This window comes from Cynoglossus semilaevis, chromosome 14, assembly GCF_000523025.1.
Source record: "Cynoglossus semilaevis isolate Cse_v1.0 chromosome 14, Cse_v1.0, whole genome shotgun sequence".
NCBI lineage: Eukaryota > Metazoa > Chordata > Actinopteri > Pleuronectiformes > Cynoglossidae > Cynoglossus > Cynoglossus semilaevis.
The window spans coordinates 17892511-17914924 of NC_024320.1; the positions used below are offsets into that span (position 1 = coordinate 17892511).

A 22414-nucleotide genomic window follows, 5' to 3' on the forward strand; every position below is an offset into this window, starting at 1 on the left:
ATATATATAAAAATATATATATATATATATATATATATATATATATATATATACCTGTATTTATATTGTATTTATATATATGGTGATATTTTATTTATATATATGGTTTAACTGGAGTTGGAACCACTGGATAGTAACTAGGGGTCACTTACGCTCCAGACTGGACCCTCAGGGAGCCAACTTCATTGTTGGACCAGCCCATGGCCTGGAGGGAGGGGTAATCATCACTTAGTTCTCCCTTGCGGCCCAGAAAGTTTTCTCTCTCATAGATACTCATGCGACACTCTCTGTGGTTCTGGAAGGAGAAGAAAGAAAGAAAAAACAGCAGTCAACACAGAGGAGATTTTTTTCTCCAGTCAGTTGATAATCACCTGATCAAATATGGGAGTGAGAGTTTAGCAAAACAATAATTTCAACAGTCATTTTAATAGTCATTAATATAAAAAGATTATGAATAAATACTACTGATTTTAGGTGTTTTTTTTCCTCTCAATATGGTCCTAATACTCTTTCTTACTATAAAAAACAAATAGTATGTTTTTTTGTTCTTTCTTTGGAGCCTGGTACCTATTGACCTATGACCCTGAACCAGTCCAGGACCCGCAGGTTGGGTACCTCTGCCTTGAAAAAAGATATGTCAATGGTTTTGAAGCAAAAGTAAAAAAAAATATACATAGACATCCCAACTCACAGCACAGGCAATAGGTCTGAAGGAAGTCAGCCTCTGGATGTGGTAGGAGTTGCTGCCACCGAAAGCATCACACTGAGGATACTCTCCCCTCTCAAGGACAAACTGCTGCCCCTGGTAGGAGGCGTGCTCCCAGCCAACCCAGCTGCAGAAAACGATAGTTTTGTAAACATACAAATTCAGAATAGTTTTGAAGGTGACTCTCTGAGTGAATACACTTGCACTCACGCTCCACTCTCCACCCTGAGGGAGCGCACGGTCTCAAAACCAAACTCCATCACGTTGCAGCACTCAGAGGTGAACTCATGGCGGCGCCCCTGGAAGCACTCCTCGTCGAAGACAATTATCTGAGGTAAAAACAAGATGTTTAAAGCTGTGTGTGTATGTACCAGGGCCAGACAACAGGGGGAGCACAAGTTTCATTCACAAGTTTTTAATGTAAATTGCAGTGCTGTTGAAATTAACACATTATTTGTGTAAATTTAATTTGTGAAGAATTTTCTGATTTTTTTTTTCATTTTAACACCTGAGTAGAATGAACGCTGTATATCCAGAAATTCAATTGTTCATTCACTTATTGTTTGTCTATTACACGCTCCACACACACATTATTGTTTGCACACGCTGGGACTTACCATTGTTTACGTGTATGGGTGTTCCACCTTAAAACAACTTTTTAGGTCCAGGACCTTTAACTGTCCTAAAAAAACTATTTTACCTTTGAATTATCAGTTTTGGGTTTTTAGACATGGTTTAGCTGCAACTTTATGGAAGAGGAACTGTTTTAAAACGAAAAGTCAGCCATTGATGTTGAATGAGAGTGTTACACTCACCTTCCAGTGGCCAGAGAACTTGGTGCAGTGGTGAGTCATCTTTCCTGACAGGAAAAGCAAAGCATTAAGGCCATAAAAACAAAAATAATTCAGACATCACCGGCATTAGAGGGGACTGCTTCTGCTTAAAAACACTACAAACACATACAAATATATAAATGAGATTTTTCATCAACAGCCATTTTATGGTGGATTTTGTTTTTTGCTTCAACTGCAGCACAAAAAATTAAAAGACACAAGCTACAGTATCTGGACTCATATTCTAACCCTGGACCAGTCCATCACAGGGCCACATGTAGAGCCAAACAGCCATTCATACTCACACACATTCACTCTTATCGCCAATAGTCACCAACCAACCAATTCATAACGAACAAATAACCTAGTGCTGTGTCTTCAGACTGAAGGAGGAACAGCAGTTCCTACAGAAAACTCATGCAAATGTCAAGAAGAGAAACATCTAGAAAAAAGAGTAACACCATGGCATGTCATAAAAGGGTGATAAATTAGCAACATTAGCTTGGAAACAGATTTTTAAAAAAGTGAAAAAAAAAGTTTCTCTCTTAAATAAGCCAGTATTTCAGTACAGTAACCAGTATGTACAGCCTCAGTGGTGATCAGTGTAGTCATCAAGTCGTCACAAATCAATGACTGATTCAACCTCATAGACAGGTTGCACAGAGGAGGCAGTTCTAACTACATGAGTCCAAGAGCAGTGGTCCTAAAAGGTCATGACCTCTTCAAGCCTCTGCAGTGCAGTGATGGCAGCAGTGCTGGTTTTTGAGTGAGTGTTAATTCAGGGGGCGTGTATGCCTTGGCTCTTGGTTACTGTGCTGTGCAGAGCTGCGCTAGGCTAGGCGACAGAGGGGGACTCACCTTGCTTTGGTGCCCACGAGATGTCCTGCCGTAAGAGTGGTCAGAGCCACACACTGCCATCCTTTTAAAGCCTCCCCTGGCAAGAGGCCATGCTGAAAGTCCAGGCTCAGCAGCAGGGAGGGGCTTGATCTTTGTCCCCTTCTGACAAAAACGTTGTTATTCTGTGTTGTAGCAGAAGTGCAGACCCCACAGTATCACACTGAGCGTTAGGCATGGAGACACAGGAATATAAAAGACACTGTCAGACAATGCTGATGGACAGAAAGGAGTAACAGAGTAACAGAGTTTAAACATCCCTGGTTATCAACACCTGAAACGCTCCAATGGTTTTGGAAATAATTCCATATATGTGTAATTTTAGAGAGAAAAAAGTTCAAATTTCTGGTAATCTTCAGAAGAATTATCGTAGTTAATTATCCAGATTAAAGGAGTATAAAATATAACAGTAGACAGTTGATATGATTGGACACTCAGTTTGACTAACAGAGACAGAGACTGGTAACACTGGGACATTTTTGTGACTTTATCCATTGTCTGCAACAACCAGGCTTGTTTGCACGGTTGTATAATGCAGCGTTGCACAACTTTACTCTAACTGTATCATGATCATTGATAAAAGTGATAATAAAGTGAAACTCAATCGTTCATTGACTCAGTCATTCATGCTTCTCTTCACTGTCTACACCACAGGTGTCAAACTCAGGGCCACGGGCCAAATCTGGCCCCTCTTGTACATTATAGCGCATACACTGTAGTTGTTTTGTTGTTAGCCTGTGAAAAAAGATTCACATTAAAAAGGACCTCAAAAGACGAGAGATAGAAACAGATTTATAAGGAACGAACACCACTGATGTGTGTCTTATTTCAAATTTAATTTCCTTGTGTTTATAGTTAACAGTTTATAATATTAAGCTTTGGCAGTTCAAAATTTAATGTTAAAAACTGAAGTTTCTTCCACATGAAAAAATAATCAACATTCTGTATCTGGAAAGAAGAAAAAATATGCACAATCCCAGTCATTTTTCCAATAAATACTGATTTTGTCCTGCGACTTCGTCCCAGTTTTTAATTTTGGCCCACTGACCCAAGTCAGCCCAGCCCCCCGGACAGTTCACCAGTTTGTCACATTCGTTAACTATTATTTATCATTGGGCTTTGTTTGCCAGACTGACAGTGATTGGCAGAAAAGTAAAATATTCGACTAGGTGAAAGACAGTTATAATAACTAAATAAAAGTAGAGACTGGACATTGTGTATGTCTTTCTTTAGTTCCTGTGAGTATATCAGTGCTCTGTCCAACTAAATAGGATAAGTGTTCACCTGTTTAGTTGGGTAAATTGTGCAGAAATTTAAAATCATTATAATTCATTACATATAGTTTTGTGACATTTTTGTTTGGTGGTGCACCCTGGGATTTGTCTAATGTAAAGTATGGCCTGTGGCTCAACAAAGTTTGGGAAACAAGGCTTTACAAAACAAACGTGGTCGATCAGTGAGTTGTATTTTTTAATATAAATACTTAATTGTAGTCTGTACTCTGTTTTTCTGGGACTGTGGACCACGTGGTGTTTGGTGTTTGTCATTGTCTCATTGTCTCCTCTGCTCCATTACTTTCCTCTCTACGTGTAGCTATAGCCTAACTTACAAACTCACCAGGTCAACATGTGCTGAAAAACAGCATCGCTCAGCATTTTCCTTTGATTGTAAAGTGCTTACAGACTGGTCAGTGGGGCCACCGGCATTTCTGGGCGGTGCAGTGGCCCAGTGGCTTTGGGACAAACCAACTGTGATGATGAGAGCCTTTCCTTTGTGTTGCCAGCCTCTCGGTTTGGCCTTTGCCAGAGTATAAAAGCTCACACCGACAGCAGACGGGACTAGCAGGCGCTATCCTTCCTATCCACACAGCACTGCAAGCTATACTAACACGCAGGTAAGGACACACTGACACACACCTACATGCCCGAGCGAACGTTGTCAGACCTATAAAGTACAGTACTTCAGTACTTCAGTCTAAATGGTCCCCAAAACAACTGAAAAAAAACCCCAAACTTTATACCGTCACTTTTATTTACATTTTAACATCAATGTTCACCCCTTGTGTCTTCTCCTCCTCTCAAAGCCCCTCATCATGTCTCAGACCACCAAGACCCACGGCACTGATGCCAAGGACAAGGGAGTCCCTGCTCCAGCTGCCTCCAGCAAGTCCACCAAGACCGGTGAACCCGGCATGGGTTCCTACAGAGTGAGTCCCTGGCATGTTGTGGCATCTGCCCAGAACGGCCTCTCCACAGAATCTTTTATGTTTCTTGAAGGTCAGTTTGGTAACTGGAGAATGACTGTGATAATGACACCTGTTCCATGGAAATAATTCTGTCACTTTTTCAAACAGAGTTGTTTTAGTTTCTAAATATGTGGTGACTGTGGTTAGTATGTTAGATAGTACAGTCGTGTCTCATCAGAGGAGCTTGTGATTATCATCAGACTTTCCAGTCTACCAGTCTTAGTCTAGGGTTGGCAGCCTTGCAGTCAGAACGTGAATGGTACAGCATGTAATCAAGATACCTTAAGTTGTAGGACTGGAAAAGTGCAACTGGTAGACAGCACCAAATACAAAAGAGCAAAAAATCCTTAAAAAATGTCTTTCGATAGGTAAGGGGTGTCTTAGTTAAACTTTTAAACCTTCGTTTAAAGGACAGAGGTATCATTAGAAATGGAAGTGGCTCTGTGGTGCTGTGATAGGCACCAGGCCATACAGACAAAGACATGTTTCACATGGATAGCCACCTTTCAAAGAGGGCAATTAAATAACAGAAGATCTTTCACTCTGGGAGGAATTCTAATGGCAGCCCCAACAACTGTTAATACACTGAATGTACGTAAATAAGAGTGTTTGAACAACAGTAAGACCAGAGAAGACACCTGAGAAAGGAAAAGTGCCTCAGATGTGTACGACAGAAAATGAATGCCTAAAACGTTCGGTGAATGCAGTTGTGTAACTTACAATAACTGCTCTGTGTGCAGGTTATGCTGTTTGACCAGGAGAACTTCCAGGGCAGAATGACAGAGTTCCAGAATGAGTGCATGAATGTGTGTGACCGTGGAATGGACAGAGTTCGTAGTATCATTGTGGAGTGCGGCCCGTAAGTGGACACATACAGTACACAGTACCCAGTACACAGTACACAGTACACAGTACACAGACTAAACTCAGATATGAAAACAGTTGTCAGTTTAAAAGGACCATAAAAGAAAATACTCACCCTTCAGTATATATAGATACAGATACATCTGTCTAGTATATACACATATACTGTATACACAACTCGACGAACGTCATAATACCTGATCCATCCTCTAATTCTTTCCTTCTGTACTGTCCTCTCCTGTGTCCCCACTGTCCCTGATGGACCCCCCTCTTCTGCAGCTTTGTTGCCTTTGAGCAGACTAACTTCCGTGGGGAGATGTTCATCCTGGAAAAGGGAGAGTATCCTCGCTGGGACACCTGGAGCAACTCCTACCGTAGTGACTGCCTCATGTCTCTCAGGCCCATTCGCATGGTATGTTGATCAGTGTTGCAAAACAGTTGCTTTCTTCCCTATTTTAAATAGTGTTGTCAGTGGTTCTCAAATAGTGGGGCAAGCCCCCCTGGAACGGCACGGTGAGGTGCCAAGGGGGAGCGTGAGAGTCTTCCAATGGAATATGGCACGCGGGACACAAGTGTACTAATGCTGTAATGCTTGAATGATGTCAGTGGTCCAGTCACTAGGTGGCAGGGATTGGCTCCAGCTCCCTGAGTCAGGCTCAGAATGCCAGGTCACCAGTCCATATACTTATTACAATCACCGGCTAAATCTGAATTTTTGTTGTGTTCTAGTCTGCTGTTTTGCATTATGGGATCTTATATTACAGTAACAGCTTAGTTGTTGTTTTGGATGTACAGTATGAAATGACTCTATCAGATTAATCTTGGTATCAGTTCGAGTCAGAACGTTGACCACCTTATTTCATGGCTGCAGGACAGCCTGGAGCACAAGATCTGCCTGTATGAGCTCTCCGACTTCAAGGGCAACAAGATGGAGATCCAAGAGGACGACGTGCCCACCCTTTGGGCGCATGGCTTCTGTGACAGAGTGGGCAGCGTGAGAGTGCCAGGAGGATCGTGAGTAGACACAGACACAGGCTCATACACTTTGACATAGCATGTGGAGTGACCAGACAGGGATCAGATGACAAACGAATTCAAATGAAACCTTTTAGACTAGTAAAACAGGACAAGTTAATTTTTTAAAAATTAAATATTTTTAATTTTTTTTTTCAACACAAAATACATGTTCCCAGTGAATTTTATTAATTCTAAAATGTACAATAACAGAAATTTGATATCACAACGCATGATCTGCTGCTGCCCACGTTGTCTAGAATTCTGGAAAAAAGCAACACAAAATACATGTTCCCAGTGAATTATTGCTTCTTTTTTCCTTTAAGTGAAAACCACATTAACCCTCCACTCTGTGTGTTTTCTGTAGTTGGGTGGGCTACCAGTACCCTGGATACAGAGGCTACCAGTACCTGTTTGAGTGTGGAGAATACAGACACTACAACGACTTCTGCGCCTTCCAGCCCCAGATCCAGTCTATGCGCCGCATCCGCGACATGCAGTTCCACCAGAGAGGCTGCTTCACCTTTACCTCTGCCAGCAAGTGAATGAGACACGGGATGCTGTTGTAGCCGATGTAGCCCTCTGAGCTTTACAATTCTCTAAACCCAACATCTGAATCAGCACCATCAACGCTCCATCCAACAGAAATCACAGAATAAGCACAAACACAGTGGACATTGTGAAATGACTTTTTATGCTGCTACAAAAATAAAACTGCAAACAATCTAAAATCCTCCTGGAGTGCTTTACTTTTATTCACTCAACATGAGAAAACAATACTCTCACTAGTTTGTAATGCCAATAACTGAAGTTAGAAATATTTTTGGTTTTTAAAATGGATTTATAATGGAAAATAAGATTTACCACAGACAGTTAACACACGGTTCATTTGTTAATATAATAACCTGTCACTGTGGATGTACATTATTACTGAACATACTACTGACAAGCTGAATATGTGTTTTGGTTGAGTAATAATCAAAGACTACTATCAGTTCTGTTAGATAGAATGATACTCCACCTTATCATGTGACATTATCACTGGATGCTACAGTAACTGACATGTGTCCATGTCAGTCAGCATCAGAACCACAGTGTCCACAATCCAGACAGAGACTGAGTCAAGCCTGGGGCAAAGGCAAAAGGGCCCAAACCATGGAGTTCAAAGCAGGAAAAGTCATATATCAAGCAGTTAACCACATATACTATATATATATATATATATATAAAGATTTGACTATATTATAAAGAAATTAACCAAAAATATCAGAAGATGGAACTAAAGATAACGAGAAGTAATTACCACAAGTACATAATATCCAATAAAATAATCGGTTATCAAAGTTTCTCCTTTATAAACTATTCCTTTCGGAAAAGACAATGTCATGGTTATAGCTACATGGTGCGTTCAGGACTAATAGACAGGCGTGTAAAAAGAAACCCATTTAAGAATGTAGTTTACAGCTTTTATTTCCTTTCCCCATATAGGATACATTACATTATACTAACTAATGAAACACAGTTTGATTATGTATTTTGAAATGGCTACCGTTGTAACGCTTTGGCGAGATAAATAGGACTGTATGGACAATCACTGAATTGAATCACTTCGAGACAATTTCCGAAAGCGCTTGAAGGTAACAGAGTGTGGCACAAACGTGAAGTTTGAAACCGGTGTTTTCGGTGGAGTGGAGGAAGTCTTTATGCTTTAACCGGAGACAGAGAAGACACCATGGCTGCACTCTTTAAAGCACGCAGAGGTGAGAACTCACGGAAGCAACTGGACACAAAAACGACAAAGTGTTAACAGTATAGAAGCTGTATCGTTACAGTATACTGACCTCCAGCAGAGCGAATTAGCTGTGCTCGCACTCGCTGTAATTCTTTTGACGTCTTTAATATCAGCTGCTCAGTGAGTTTATGTTTGTTTTATTATCACCTGGTCATTTACATTTGAGCCACAGTGATTGTTAAATCCGTCATTTCTTACCGTTAGCTCATTGACTTATTTCAGTTAGCCAGTTAGCTAGGTAGAGATATTGTAAAAAACCGTGTGCAGTGTTGGTAATTCCACTTATGTCCATGGTTTTGTGATAACATTACATCGAATAATGTCATATCAACATAATGTATTAAGTTGTTTATTTACACGCCAAGACGAGAGAAATGTCGCTGATGTTAAAGATGACCTTTCACCCAGATAGCACATAGGCTAACAACAGTTAGCTGCACCAACTGTATGTGCGTTAATTCTACCAGGTTATAATACAGCCTGTCTATAGGTGGTTCTATAGAACAGGGTTGACCAAGCAGAGGTACTCGGACCCATGTTGGTACGGATATGAAATGGATATGGAACAAAGGAAAGTACTTGGATATAAAATACATATAAACTCAGAAATGGTTGAGTAAATATCCCCCAGCAGTATTATTGGCTACACTCTAATTTCTTACTGTATACACTTTGAAAGACTAACAAGGTGAGGTGATTACAAATAGTAGTTTACACACGACTACCTCATTCATTTGCCCATTTCTTATGGTTTTTTTTTTTTTTTTTTTTTTTGGATGGTCCGATCCAAATAAATGGACAAAGTTTCAGAACGGGACAGGTCGTCTGATCCTATCCATCGGCCGTAACTATCACATTAATTATGAACTTATTTTTCACTCCATCTATTCAGCTGCAGTAGCAAAGGCAGATCCTACAGAAAAGCATTGGACAACATCTGCTGCAACTTCTCATTTAGAATTCTAAAAAAAATACAGTCAGACTACCCAGAGTAGTTTTAGGGTGGGGTAAACCTTGAAGAAAGTGAATAGATGTAGTAAAGAGGAGTCTGTGTTAAAACTGTTTTTATGATGGAAACAAGAAGAATGACTAAAGACTAGACTCACTACTTAACTACAGAATTGCAATGTCAAATATTTGACTGTTTTACAATTTCCTAATTTGATAACAAACTAGTTTTTTGCCACTTGCAAACATGTTAGTTTGCATTGTTGTCATGTCTTAGATCTTTCATCCTGCACACTTATGGAAAATTACTTTTTCCAATTGTCATTCTGCATTTGCTGGCGTCCAGGTGTCCGTTTGTGAGGAAGACACATCAGTTCACATGGAAGACAACAATGTCCAAGTCTTTGTTTTCATTTCAGCTCTTGGCTCTTGTCTTAATGGATGGCGGAAACTGTCGCAGTTAGCGGAGTTACCAGAGACACATTTGATAATAAGGCAGACGTGCAGAGAGTATGCCGACAAAGAACTGACTCCAATCGCTGCCAAACTGGACAAAGAGCACTGTTACCCTGCACAACAGGTACTGATACACACAGAGGTAACTCTCTGACCACTCTACTGAAAGTGTCATAGACATTTCAAACGAATCCTGTTCACAAATGAAACATGAGGTGATGACAGAATAATCTGTTTTGTATAAATCCACCAAGGGCGAAGGTATGTGATACCTTCTGGGAGGGTTTTGGTTTATAGAATTTTCTTAATTTTTCCACACCTTTTTTTTGGGGGGGGGGGTTCAAGCCTCACATGTCCAAAACAAACAAAATATTGACAATTTACATTTTAAAAATCTTAAACTTTACACCAAGTAACGTCATATTTTGTAATGAATCAACATCAATAACATGACAGCCATCATCATTTGAACCTTGAAAATGTCCTCTCCTTTGTCCCGCTCCACCTTTCATGTCTCCATTCCCCACCAGTTTGGCCCGCCCCACACTTTGAGCACTGGATTAGCATGACTTAGTTAATTTTTTTTTTCTTTTTGTCCAGATTAAAGAGTTGGGAGCAATGGGTGTGATGGCCATTGAGGTGCCAGAGGAGCTGGGTGGTGCTGGTATGGACTACTTGGCATACAGTCTGGCCTTGGAGGAGATCAGCCGAGGCTGCGCCAGCACCGGAGTCATCGTCTCTGTTAATAATGTGAGTGAACTGTGCTAAAATCACAGCTTTAACAGCAGTCAGAGACTAGAGTGTTGAAACACAGAGGCTAGTAGACTGAGGCTTCACTATATCTATAAAACAATTGTAAATATTTGACAGTGGAGGTTGGAATGGTCCACTACAAGGTCAGGGGGTCATTGCTCCTATGAGGAAAAATAATTTAAATAACAAGAATCCTATTGGCTATCAATTAGAAATATTAATACATATGCCCCTGGACATGATTCAGGAAACTTCAAAATAAAAGTCTTTGGACGAAGTCTTGACTGAGAATTGCATTCACAGTCTTAATGAATAAAAGTCTTTGGACGAAGTCTTAACTGAGAATTGCATTCACAGTCTTAATGAAAGTACAGGTGTGTGACCACAGGTCATTCTTACTGTAGTATGTCGAGTGTACTTTAATATTTGTTTTATTATTGCACCTGTTATCTGACTGTAGCATCTTTTTTTGTCTAAACCTCAACTTGTCTTACATGAAACAGATCTGTGGCTCAATATAAGGTCCGAGACCTCTGGTCTGAGTCAAATATTCTACGTCTTTAGCAATAGCGCGTGATGTCAGTGTTGATTTAGAAGTAAATGGAAGCACAGCAGTTGATTTGTTACATTGTTACAGTGGTTTTCTGTGTCCTTCTCCGACTGTTGTCTACAGCAGGTTGAACAGATAGATTTGTTCATATTGGGTCAATAGTCGGTACAGAATGTCATGACAGATTCTGTGAATCTGACTCTGTTCACAGTCTCTCTATACTGGACCAATTTTGAAGTTTGGATCTGAAGAGCAGAAGAAACAGTGGATCACACCGTTCACCACCGGAGAGAAGGTGGGCTGCTTCGCTCTCAGTGAGCCAGGTAAATGGACACACACACACACACACGTGCATGTGAAGTGCGATGTCAACTTGTCCTATTTATGATTTTGCATGTGATATTCAGTGGACGGTGGACATAGTACAAGCTGCAGTTTGCAGAAGAGGACAATAGTACAGAAGAGGTCAAAATAATAAAAATAAATTTTGTTTTTTCATTTGATGTGTGAACCCTACAAAATAAGAGGCGTAATAAATGACACGTCTTAATTAGTATCTTTCTCTATTCCTTAGTGTCACTTGATCAAGGAAGAAATTCAGGATCATTTCTGAATTCCCAGTTCATTCAGAATTACAAACCATTAATAACACACAGCATTTAGCATAAGTATTACTGTGTGCTCCCAGCTGGGGGTTCAGCACGTGTCACTCTAGTGGCATTAGCAGGGCACTAGTCACTAGTGAGTAGAGATTCATTTATGATCCAGTCTTCACCAAGGAGAGGCCCAGCTAACCCTGCTCACACCTTCAACTAAGCTTTGTTTTTTGGCGTTGACGACCCATCTGAATCCTGTATGTGACATTACTGCCACCTATTGGCTTTCTTTTACACTGGTTAAAACACTGATGCAGGGATTCACAGAACCAAACATTTTTTGTGACCCTTCTCAAAATGAATATGTGAGATTAGTTTGAAACGATTCTACAGATGATTATTTTCACTTTATTCATTTGAAGGCAATGGCAGTGATGCTGGAGCAGCCTCCACCGTAGCGCATCAAGACGGAGACGAGTGGGTGCTGAACGGAACCAAAGCCTGGATTACCAACAGCTGGGAATCCTCTGCTGCCGTTCTCTTCGCCACCACTGACAAAAAACTGAAACACAAGGCACGAGTCGACACAGTGTTAGTTTTTATCACAGTGTTAATGGAAAGCCAGAATATTCCCATTCCGTTAAAACGCCAGAATAGCCAGAATATTCCCATTCCGTTAAAACTCTTAAAATATCTGGTTACAGGGCATCAGCGCGTTTCTTATTCCCATGCCACACCCTGGACTTTCTCTGGGTAAAAAGGAGGATAAGTTGGGTATTAGAGCTTCTTCCACTGCCAACATCATTCTGGAGGACTGCAGGATACCACTGGGTAACCTGCTGGGTCCCCGCGGGGCGGGGTTCAAGATCGCCATGGTATGTTACTGTGAATGCAGGGTAATTTTAAGGTCATTTTCCAAAGATTTTTTTTTACTTTGTCTGAAGTTTTGACCCTTCACCCATCACAGCAAACCTTGGACAGTGGACGTATTGGTATTGCATCCCAGGCTCTTGGCATCGCTCAGGCTTCTCTGGACTGTGCCGCAGACTACGCTCTCAAACGTACTGCATTCGGAGCCCCCATCGGCAAACTGCAGGCCATACAGGTCTCACACACACACACACACACACACACACACTCCAACCAGACAGTGATGTAAAAACGTCTGTCACTAACACCTCCTCTTCATTCATCCCCAGTTCAAACTGGCCGACATGGCCGTGGCGGTGGAGAGCGCTCGTCTGCTCACGTGGAAGGCTGCACTTCTCCGAGACTCCAAGAAGGCCTTCACTAAGGTACACAGATGAATTATTATAGATTATATAGATGAATAATTTCTGTGTTACACATTCGATGAATCTTTTGTTTTTCTTGCTGTAGGAAGCAGCTATGGCCAAACTGGCAGCGTCTGAAGCTGCCACCTTCTGTGCACATCAGGTAAAAGAAAAACAAAAAACAGCGCCATCTACTCGGAAGGGTCTGAACAAACACCCTTGACTGTGTCCTTTTTGTGTTTTTGCGCATTTTATCAGGCAATCCAGGTCTTAGGTGGGATGGGCTACGTGACCGACATGTCGGCCGAGAGGCACTACAGAGATGCACGCATCACGGAGATCTACGAGGGCACCAGTGAGATCCAGAGACTGGTTATAGCCAACCAAGTACTGAAGGAATACCAGCAGTAGGTCTGGCTGTCCAGGACTGCAGCAGGAAATGTCAACTCGGAGACAGGCCTCGTCCACAGTGAGCCATCATGAAGTATGAGCCGAGGTGTAACACTGACATACAGTATTTTTACTGTCCCTCTACTGGTTACGGTGAAGATGACGCTGTACTAGTTCAGAGAAAATGTACAGCGACTTCAAGCCTCATTCGGCTACATGAAAACACAACAATGGACTTTTTACTGACAAAGAGTCAGTCACAAAGTTATGTGGAAAAAAAATCAGGTTCATAACACAGATCAGAGCTACACGTCCTGCGTGCAATTAATTATTTATGGGACAATAGGAACATTTAAATATTTTATTTGTTTCAATATAACATATTTTTGCTAAATTAAAAAAAATCTGTTTTAAGAACTTAATCAACGGTGCATTCAGGTGAAATCTTTCGACTGGTACTAGCTCGAAAATATCTGAAAATATACTACGTAAAGTATATGTACCACTTCAGACGAGGGATGGTTGATGTGATAAAGTACTCGTCAAAAAGGTTTTTTTATTTAGACAGGTTTAGTGTAACTTACCGAGTGGATTTTGCTGTTCGTTGCCTCGCACCGTTGCTGTACCTCTGAGCGTACTGCTGGTGCAGGAGTGGAGACTGATTGGCAATGTTTAAAATAAAGCAACAGTTTTCAGGGTTTTTGTGTTCAGTCCAGATCATCAGCAGAGTCTCTATTGTAGAGTTGTTGCAGTGATGGAGGAGCACGTCGGCAGGAGACACAGAGGGAGGTCATCAGAACGTGGACCAGTGAAATGCCTTTCATTTTGAACCCTGGTTGAGTTGTAGTTGATGTGGTTTGTCACTCATCATGTTCTCTGTGTCCTGGTTTCCACCATGTTTTTGCACGACTGGCTCCAGATGGTCAGATGCTAACTACACAGCTACGTGAAGCCAAATACGAACCGTTATTAACACGATGAGTCAAAGAAGATTTGTATCTTCTACTCATTTGGGTTTTTTTTTTTTGGTTTTTTTTTTTTTGGAGAGTCTGTTCACTCTACTTTGAACACAGCTGTGAATGTATGTGTGAACAGTTGTTGGTCTCTATATACCATTGTTTCCCAAAGACTGGGTCGCGACCCTCAGGTGGGTCGCAAGAGGTCTTGCATCATATTGTCCAGGAGTTTATGAATATTGTCTATTGACTCAAAAGTTTGGGAAACACTGCTATATACGACAGTTAAAGTGTCCAGGATTTACCCTTCTTCACCCGATCACCTCACATCATCGGCTCCAGCTCCAGTTTTCTAGTTTTTGGTAGTTTGGTAATTTTCTGATGATGATCTGATAATTAGGACTTTGGAAGTTTAAACAAATGGAAGAAATTTCTACCTTTAAAACAACTAAGTTACTGCGTGTGTCTGTCCCTCCAAGAGTAGCTGCATCTGTGGAGGTTTGAAGTAAAGCTCCTCTCAGCAGCCCCTGGTGTTCAACTCTTCACAGTGCCATTATTTTTCCTGAGAATTTCTCACCAGCAGAGGACGCCCTCTGCATCCACGTCCCTGTTTAACAGAGTAAACCTTGATCTAGAGTGCTATGTGGATGAGTGTGCGACGACCACGGTGATGATTTCTCGTTAACAGTAGAGAAGCTGACTGATGACGTAGAGAGTGCTGTGCCTCTGGTCTCTGCGGTGTTTTCTTTTGTTTAAATAATTATTAAATACTTGAATCACACGTTTTTTATTTTATTGTATTTTTTATTTGGTAGTTTTAATAGTTTGTAGTTTAAAAAACTTAAAAAAATTTAAAAACTAAATTTATTTTTAATTTAATAAATATATCAAATTGTTTTGTTTTTTAGGTTTTTTTTTTTTTTTTAATATATCAAATTGTTTTGTTTTTTTTGTTGTTGTTGCTTTCCCCCCCCAAAGCTGTTACCTGACTAACCACTGTATGTTAGCATGTGTGCTTTCAGGTCTATTTCCTATTTCCCTATTTTCTCATCAGCTGCAAATTCTACTGGATCACCAGTGAAGCTGGCCAGTGTGGGGGCTCAAACACGCTGCTCCGCTCTGTGATTTTTCCATGTGTGAAAATACTGATTGTTTGTCTGAAGGACAATTCAGCTCAAGGCAGAGCTTCCTGACACTGGAGTCGGAGCCCAGTCTGCTGATTGTGCTGATCCTGGTGTGATAAACTGCAGGGTGCATTGTTCAAATCTAGCCGTCCCTCGTCCACCCCCTGGTTTGTGCCGAGCTGTGTGTGAATCGGAAAGGCGATTGTTGTGACGTCAGATCTCTGACAGGTTCTGTGACAATACAAAGAGGATTAAAGTGAGACCCTCATTGTGTGTTTGACAAGGCCAATAGCAGATGGGAAGAAGCGAGAGGTTTTGGTCTGGAAGGACCGCAACCTCCTGCCCGAGGGGAGTGCCTCAAAGAGTTTGTGACCGGGGTGAGAGGGGTCGGTTACTAGCCGTTTTTGAAATTTGTTTCTGAAACTCTGAAATAGTTTCAGTTCTGCTTAGACTGTCACCGTATGTCACCGCACTTCAACAGAAAGATGATCTGAACCTCAGCCCAGAGGACTTAACTGATCTCTGGCCATCTAGTGGTCCAAACAGGAACTGCAGGGAAAGACTGCAAAAAAAGAAACAAACAAAAAGAATACTATTTTGCGCCTTTTATATAAAAACATTTATATGACATTGGTTTTATTTTTAGTATTTAATGCAAAATAGCCGGATACATTTACACACTGCGGTTTAGTTAAAAAACACCAACAACAACTTTGTACAATATATATGTAGTCTACATTTTCAAAGGTTGGTGTTTACTTATATAAAAAAATCCAAGTTACCTGAATAAAAACAAAGCCAGGATCTTTTAATACAAAAACTGTGAATATATTTGTACAGAAATATACTTGACTGATCACAGAACAAATCCGCGTCAGTTTGAAAGGCGTCACAGCAGGACAGTATTTACAGAGAGGCTGTTTAAACCAGACCTGCAAGACAATGAACTGAAATGATTTTAATACGGTTATTTAAAAAAAAAATCAACATTTTAGTCTTTTTTGATATTACAACAGAAACAATACTTCATCACTAAGGAGTTGCCCAAATTTGTGGCAGAGAAAATCAACAGAAAAAGCTGCTGGTAGATGACGTCACACTCAGATTCAGGTGTTTAGACCTAAATGAAGGCTGTGTAGAAAATAGCTTAATTTTTCAGTTTTAAATGTTTTTTTTTTATTATTATTTACATTCAGTACGAGCACTGGCTCCCGTTCCCAAACTGACACAGACATTAGGAGAGAGTCTGAAATTCTTCAGAGATGTCAATGACTTTCAACACGAACCAAGTACACAGGAGGGCAGCTGGTGGGGCCAAAGTTGGACATATGGTCCAAAGACTCTGGAGACACACACTGGTGCACACTTTACTGAGTGAGCAATTTAAAACAACAACAAAACCACATCTGTAAAAACAACAACACTGGTTTACCCGTTTCTCAGCTCAGCGTCTGGAATTAAAAGTCTCGGTGAACAGTTTATGCACTGCCTTTATACATAATGTTTCCTATCGAAGTCTCCGTTGACTGCGATGCTCTTGGTGGGGGTGTATTTGATGGAATAGTTGCCCCGAACCAGCTGAGAGAAGGAGCAGCACAGCAGGCTGCCGCCGAGGAGCAGCATCGCGGCGGCCGCCCAGCCGATGTAGATGGCCGCCCCGATCTCCCGTTTCTTGGACGGCGGCACCTTCGGGTCGTAGAAGTCCACGATGATGTTGTTGGCAATCCAGCACAGAGGCACCAGCACGAAGAGACCGCTGAGGATGTAGATGACACCGGCGGCGTGCACCACCCTGGTCTTCACCGCCTCATCCGTGATGCAGACGGTGTACTGCGCCCCGGCCACCGCCACCGCGAGCGCCACAATCCCGAACACCGCGGAGATGACGGTGAGGGCGCGCGCCGTCTGCAGGTCCTGAGCCAGCGCCAGGACGGAGTCGTGGACTTTGCACTGCATCTGGCCCGTGCTCTGCACCACGCACGACATCCACAGACCGTCCCAGATGGTCTGAGCCACCACGATGTTCGAGTCGATGAAGGCGGTCACCTTCCACATGGGCAGCCCGCAGGCCACCATCACCAGGAGGGTGCCGACGACGCACACCGCCAGGCCCAGACCCTCCAGACACGCAACTAGCATGGCTCTACTTTGAGGCGGTCCTGAGGAGAGAGAAGAGGAGGTAGTTGCGGGTGTGGGCCTGGTGTCTGCGTCTGAGTCTGAGTCTGAAACTGCTAAATGAAGTCTTTCAATCAGAGAAGCGTCATTTAAGGCCGCTCCTCCAGCAAAACTGAAGGCTCAAACTTTCAACCAATGAGCAGCCGAAGCATCCCTAGCTCAGCCAATGAGATGTCCACGAGATGTCCAGCTCCGTGGGTTCGCTGCACTGGTATGGGTGAGTTTCTGTTATACATATTCTTATTCTTTTCACCTCTGCCCTCGACCATCTCCCCAGTGTGGATTTTAAAAACAGTTCAATCTAATCTAATCCAGATGGAAAATGAATGTATGAGCAGATCCAATGACTTTTGTTTAATACCTTGTTGTCATTGTACATACTGTAAACAAACAACCCAGGACATTTGATAAAAGCTAAACATTGTCATGACACCCTCCATTTTACTCGTTCTCCCCGTTGGACACCTTGTCCTCTGCATGGACGGAACACCGTGTGCAGTGGACACAGAGATCATGTTGAAATGTTCCATTGTCCTCTGACTGTGTTGTTGAAAAGTGCCGTCAGCTCCCTTTATGTATTTGTGCCTTAAGTGCACGCACAACCACGGTCGCCCTGACACACACATCCTATGTCACAGAGCGATGACAGAGATGCTGAGGGACCACACAGTACGGGGAACGGAATGTTGCAGAAATCCACTCAGCAGAAGTGGATTTGGTTCTTAGGATGAAGAGAACTTGACCTTAAAGGACCTGGACGTTGAGCTGGAACACACTTGTGCAGTATGAGACATTAGGTTTGTTATTCAGAGTGTAAAGAAAATATCCATACACTACAACAGGCGTGGGTAAACTTTTTGACTCATAAAATCCAACAGAGGTGCCGGGTCAGGAGCAGAGAGACGGAGAGTTCGTGTGAACTAAGATAAATGACCTGTAAAAACCTAAAATGCTAAAATGCTTTTAGCATTTTCTACGCCATCTATTGGGGAAATGTGAGTATTGCAGGGAAAAAACAGAAATATAACGACATCCACAGACCGTCCCAGATGGTCTGAGCCACCACGATGTTCGAGTCGATGAAGGCGGTCACCTTCCACATGGGCAGCCCGCAGGCCACCATCACCAGGAGGGTGCCGACGACGCACACCGCCAGGCCCAGACCCTCCAGACACGCAACTAGCATGGCTCTACTTTGAGGCGGTCCTGAGGAGAGAGAAGAGGAGGTAGTTGCGGGTGTGGGCCTGGTGTCTGCGTCTGAGTCTGAGTCTGAAACTGCTAAATGAAGTCTTTCAATCAGAGAAGCGTCATTTAAGGCCGCTCCTCCAGCAAAACTGAAGGCTCAAACTTTCAACCAATGAGCAGCCGAAGCATCCCTAGCTCAGCCAATGAGATGTCCACGAGATGTCCAGCTCCGTGGGTTCGCTGCACTGGTATGGGTGAGTTTCTGTTATACATATTCTTATTCTTTTCACCTCTGCCCTCGACCATCTCCCCAGTGTGGATTTTAAAAACAGTTCAATCTAATCTAATCTAATCTAATCCAGATGGTTGGACAATGTATGAGCAGATCCAATGACTTTTGTTTAATACCTTGTTGTCATTGTACATACTGTAAACAAACAACCCAGGACATTTGATAAAAGCTAAACATTGTCATGACACCCTCCATTTTACTCGTTCTCCCGTTGGACACCTTGTCCTCTGCATGGACGGAACACCGTGTGCAGTGGACACAGAGATCATGTTGAAATGTTCCATTGTCCTCTGACTGTGTTGTTGAAAAGTGCCGTCAGCTCCCTTTATGTATTTGTGCCTTAAGTGCACGCACAACCACGGTCGCCCTGACACACACATCCTATGTCACAGAGCGATGACAGAGATGCTGAGGGACCACACAGTACGGGGAACGGAATGTTGCAGAAATCCACTCAGCAGAAGTGGATTTGGTTCTTAGGATGAAGAGAACTTGACCTTAAAGGACCTGGACGTTGAGCTGGAACACACTTGTGCAGTATGAGACATTAGGTTTGTTATTCAGAGTGTAAAGAAAATATCCATACACTACAACAGGCGTGGGTAAACTTTTTGACTCATAAAATCCAACAGAGGTGCCGGGTCAGGAGCAGAGAGACGGAGAGTTCGTGTGAACTAAGATAAATGACCTGTAAAAACCTAAAATGCTAAAATGCTTTTAGCATTTTCTACGCCATCTATTGGGGAAATGTGAGTATTGCAGGAAAAAAACAGAAATATAATGATAATATAAATAAATGATATAATTTGGAAAGGTTTGGCGGACCGGATTTAAAAGCTGAACGGGCCACATCCAGCCCCCGGGCCTTAGTTTGCCCATGCCTGCACTGCAGTATCACAATATCATATCGATATTCTGCAGCACTATCAATTTTTTATTTATTAACAATTAACAGTTCATGGCGTTGGTTCGTTTTATTTTGGTTTTCCTACAATTAAACTGTTTTAAAAAGACTCCATATGTTGTCGTGCCTAGAGTATCACAGTAAATTACAGATATCGTATTGTTATCCCTGCATCGTGATACGTGTCGTATCACCAGATTTCTGCCAATACAGACCACTATTTGTTAGCGAAAATGTTTTTGATGTTGTTGGCCAGTAACAATTCATGATTTCTGTCTCAAATGTCACTGGACTGTAACAGCATGAGGTTCCAAGATTGGAAAAAAAAATTCCCAGATTTTACTTTTCATCATAAAGAAACGGTACTTATAGTAGTTACAATGGCCGATAAAATATTCCCACTGGAACAGCTGTACTCGATCACGTTGACAGAAAATCTTTAGGTCTTTGTTCTAGACATGTTTCAATTTAGGAATTTGGAGCAAGTGCGACCCCTGGGAACAACCGAGAACATTTCCAGGTATAATAGCAACTTCCTCAGAAGGTCACAGTCTGATGAGATGGGGTAACGGTGAAGTCGGCCAAAATGACTCTCCGATGACTGGCTACAAGCTTAGCTTCCTCTAAAATGTCACAGTGTCTTATTTACCTTTCATTTATTCAAAGCCATTCAAATGTGATCAACTACTGTATGTAACGGGTCGTTCTTTTTATCACTGATCACCTCAAACTGTTTGGCTTTTCGATGTTCGTGTGTAAACTCTTCTTCTTTGGACCAACACCAGGTAGAGAGTTCACCACAGGAGCTGGAAACTCACCATCACTTCCTTCAGTAGGGCTCTAAGGAAAATGCACAGGATCGTTGTCTTGTTAAAGGGGGGTTTGCTGGTGACATCTACAGGCAAAACTGCAGCCTGCTGTGTCCTGTTGTTCAGTGATGTTAGCATTTGTGTGTCATTGCTTTTTTTTTATAGTTAAATTTTTTTTTTTTTAGTTTAACATGGTGGAATTTATTAGCAATTTTTAAACTATTAGATGAACGATAACATGAAATACAACAACATCTGATAAAAACCTTGCTGAGGGAGTATGTCAATAATTTTATGTTACTTATTGTGGGTTTATTCTGTCAGTGTCTAACCAGCAGCAACAGTTAACTAAAACTGTTTGCTTGTTGGTTTTTCCATTCAGTAACTGCAGCAGATTGTGCCCGCCTTCCAGAATCTAACCATCCAATCACAGCCACCTTTAATTGGAACATCACTGGCTGTAAAAAAAAAAAATGGATTTGTTGGTTTCACATATGCCAACACCGACACACAGAGTCTGAGCAGGAACCACTGAAATGTTGACTTTATTTAAAATGCTGTTGTGGTTGGGTCCGTTTAAAAATCAACATCCTGTTCACCCATTAGCATAATGTAGGGCGGTGTGTGTGTGTGTGTGTGTGTGTGTGAGATCTGTGTTTCTATGCTGTTTACCACCACCAGAAAAAGTATTCAGATAAAGAAGTGGACCACACCTGCTGTAATTAGTCTTCTCATGTGGAAGATGAACAATCTCCGTGATTCAGTTGTAGTAACAAGGGGCTCTGAGTCAGACTGCTGCTATCAAGATGGGGGTGCCCCTTCGTTTCAATGCCACAGCAAATAAACACAAACAGGGTGGAGGAAGAGCTGGCTGCAGAGATAAAGTCTAAAATAAGCAACAACAAACTTCATCAGGGATTCAGGACTGGAGTGGACTTTAGTCACACGATGGATTCACGGTCACAGTTTCAGTTCTACCTGACACATATCCACCAAAAAATATAAAGAGCAATATAACAGTTTTTTATTTTATATAAACTCGAGGGTGAGGATGCAGACGATTGGGCTAAACAAATACTGACAAAATCAGAGTCAACCTCTTCTAGGGGACAGCCCAAACAATAATGAAACACAGATGTTCAACTGGACAAAACACAGGAAGAATGTGATTGGCTAAAATCCTGGTTCCACCAAGACGTTTCTCTGCGGCGTCGAACCTCTGGCCTCTGCACCTGTACGAGTAAAAATGACATCAGGAAGAAAAGGAATAAGAATAAAACGTTGTTTGATTTATTGTTTCTTGTCTTCAACAACAGGAGTGGACAAAAATGTCTCTGCGACTTCTTTGGTAAGTGCTTAACGTTCACATCACAACTGGGTAAAATAAAATAAATATGTAAATATGTATATATATTTATATTTAGTCAATTAAGCCTTTCTCTAACGCTGATGTAATCAGTGATAACACTGTTGTCACTGGAGGTTAGAGGGAACAGGTGTTTCTCCAACGTGGACGTCGTCCTGGTGAAAAACAACATTCCTTTGAACAAAAGTAAAAAAAAAACACAAAGCCTGGAAAGCTCATCATATTTTCTGCACACACACACACACACACACACAGGAGGGTAACTATGTCACGTAGTAGATGTGTTGC

The 22414-nt window shown here is 41.8% G+C and overlaps 4 protein-coding genes across 5 annotated transcripts in view; 2 read left to right on the forward strand and 2 right to left on the reverse strand.

Annotated features, from left to right (window-relative positions):
• The window catches only part of cryba4 (crystallin, beta A4), a 3713-nt gene extending 991 nt beyond the window's left edge, over positions 1-2722 (reverse strand). Inside the window, exons 1-5 of the mRNA XM_017038470.2 lie at positions 2398-2722; positions 1522-1565; positions 917-1035; positions 692-833; positions 153-295 (exon numbers count right to left, since the gene is read on the reverse strand). Of these exons, the coding sequence (XP_016893959.1) occupies positions 153-295; positions 692-833; positions 917-1035; positions 1522-1560 (443 nt within the window). The 5' untranslated portion in view covers positions 1561-1565; positions 2398-2722. The remainder of the gene's footprint in view (positions 1-152; positions 296-691; positions 834-916; positions 1036-1521; positions 1566-2397) is intronic.
• A 1202-nt stretch (positions 2723-3924) lies between these two features.
• On the forward strand, positions 3925-7274 carry crybb1 (crystallin, beta B1). The gene is made up of 6 exons (XM_008325570.2): positions 3925-4327; positions 4517-4639; positions 5419-5537; positions 5822-5954; positions 6414-6556; positions 6924-7274. The coding sequence occupies exons 2-6, from the start codon at positions 4526-4528 to the stop codon at positions 7099-7101; spliced, it is 687 nt and encodes a 228-aa protein (XP_008323792.1). The 5' UTR covers positions 3925-4327; positions 4517-4525; the 3' UTR covers positions 7102-7274.
• Positions 7275-8158: 884 nt separating this feature from the next.
• Positions 8159-15052, forward strand: acads (acyl-CoA dehydrogenase short chain). Of its 2 annotated transcripts, none has more exons than XM_008325571.3 (10): positions 8159-8316; positions 9716-9876; positions 10353-10502; positions 11267-11378; positions 12074-12225; positions 12356-12526; positions 12619-12756; positions 12851-12946; positions 13032-13088; positions 13184-15052. In XM_008325571.3, the coding sequence occupies exons 1-10, from the start codon at positions 8289-8291 to the stop codon at positions 13334-13336; spliced, it is 1218 nt and encodes a 405-aa protein (XP_008323793.1). In that variant the 5' UTR covers positions 8159-8288; the 3' UTR covers positions 13337-15052. The 2 variants fall into 2 exon arrangements, with proteins under 2 accessions (XP_008323793.1, XP_024918409.1); XM_025062641.1 differs by lacking the exon at positions 8159-8316 and adding an exon at positions 8336-8468.
• A 952-nt stretch (positions 15053-16004) lies between these two features.
• On the reverse strand, positions 16005-17751 carry cldn5b (claudin 5b). The gene has a single exon (XM_008325572.3). It carries the CDS (start codon positions 17532-17534, stop codon positions 16887-16889), a length of 648 nt encoding a protein of 215 aa, XP_008323794.1. The 5' UTR covers positions 17535-17751; the 3' UTR covers positions 16005-16886.
• Positions 17752-22414: the final 4663 nt, after the last annotated feature.

What these genes read in the sequence shown, in the direction of transcription:
- crybb1 (XM_008325570.2), top strand. Translation starts at nt 4,526, where the DNA reads ATGTCTCAGACCACCAAGACCCACGGCACTGATGCCAAGGACAAGGGA. An exon ending in CTCTCAGGCCCATTCGCATG is followed by an intron (nt 5,955 to 6,413) that starts GTATGTTGATCA and finishes TCATGGCTGCAG; the next exon opens with GACAGCCTGGAGCACAAGAT. An exon ending in GTGAGAGTGCCAGGAGGATC is followed by an intron (nt 6,557 to 6,923) that starts GTGAGTAGACAC and finishes TGTTTTCTGTAG; the next exon opens with TTGGGTGGGCTACCAGTACC.
- acads (XM_008325571.3), top strand. Translation starts at nt 8,289, where the DNA reads ATGGCTGCACTCTTTAAAGCACGCAGAG. An exon ending in CTTCGCTCTCAGTGAGCCAG is followed by an intron (nt 11,379 to 12,073) that starts GTAAATGGACAC and finishes ATTCATTTGAAG; the next exon opens with GCAATGGCAGTGATGCTGGA. An exon ending in CGGGGTTCAAGATCGCCATG is followed by an intron (nt 12,527 to 12,618) that starts GTATGTTACTGT and finishes CACCCATCACAG; the next exon opens with CAAACCTTGGACAGTGGACG.
- cldn5b (XM_008325572.3), bottom strand. Translation starts at nt 17,534, where the DNA reads ATGCTAGTTGCGTGTCTGGAGGGTCTGGGCCTGGCGGTGTGCGTCGTC.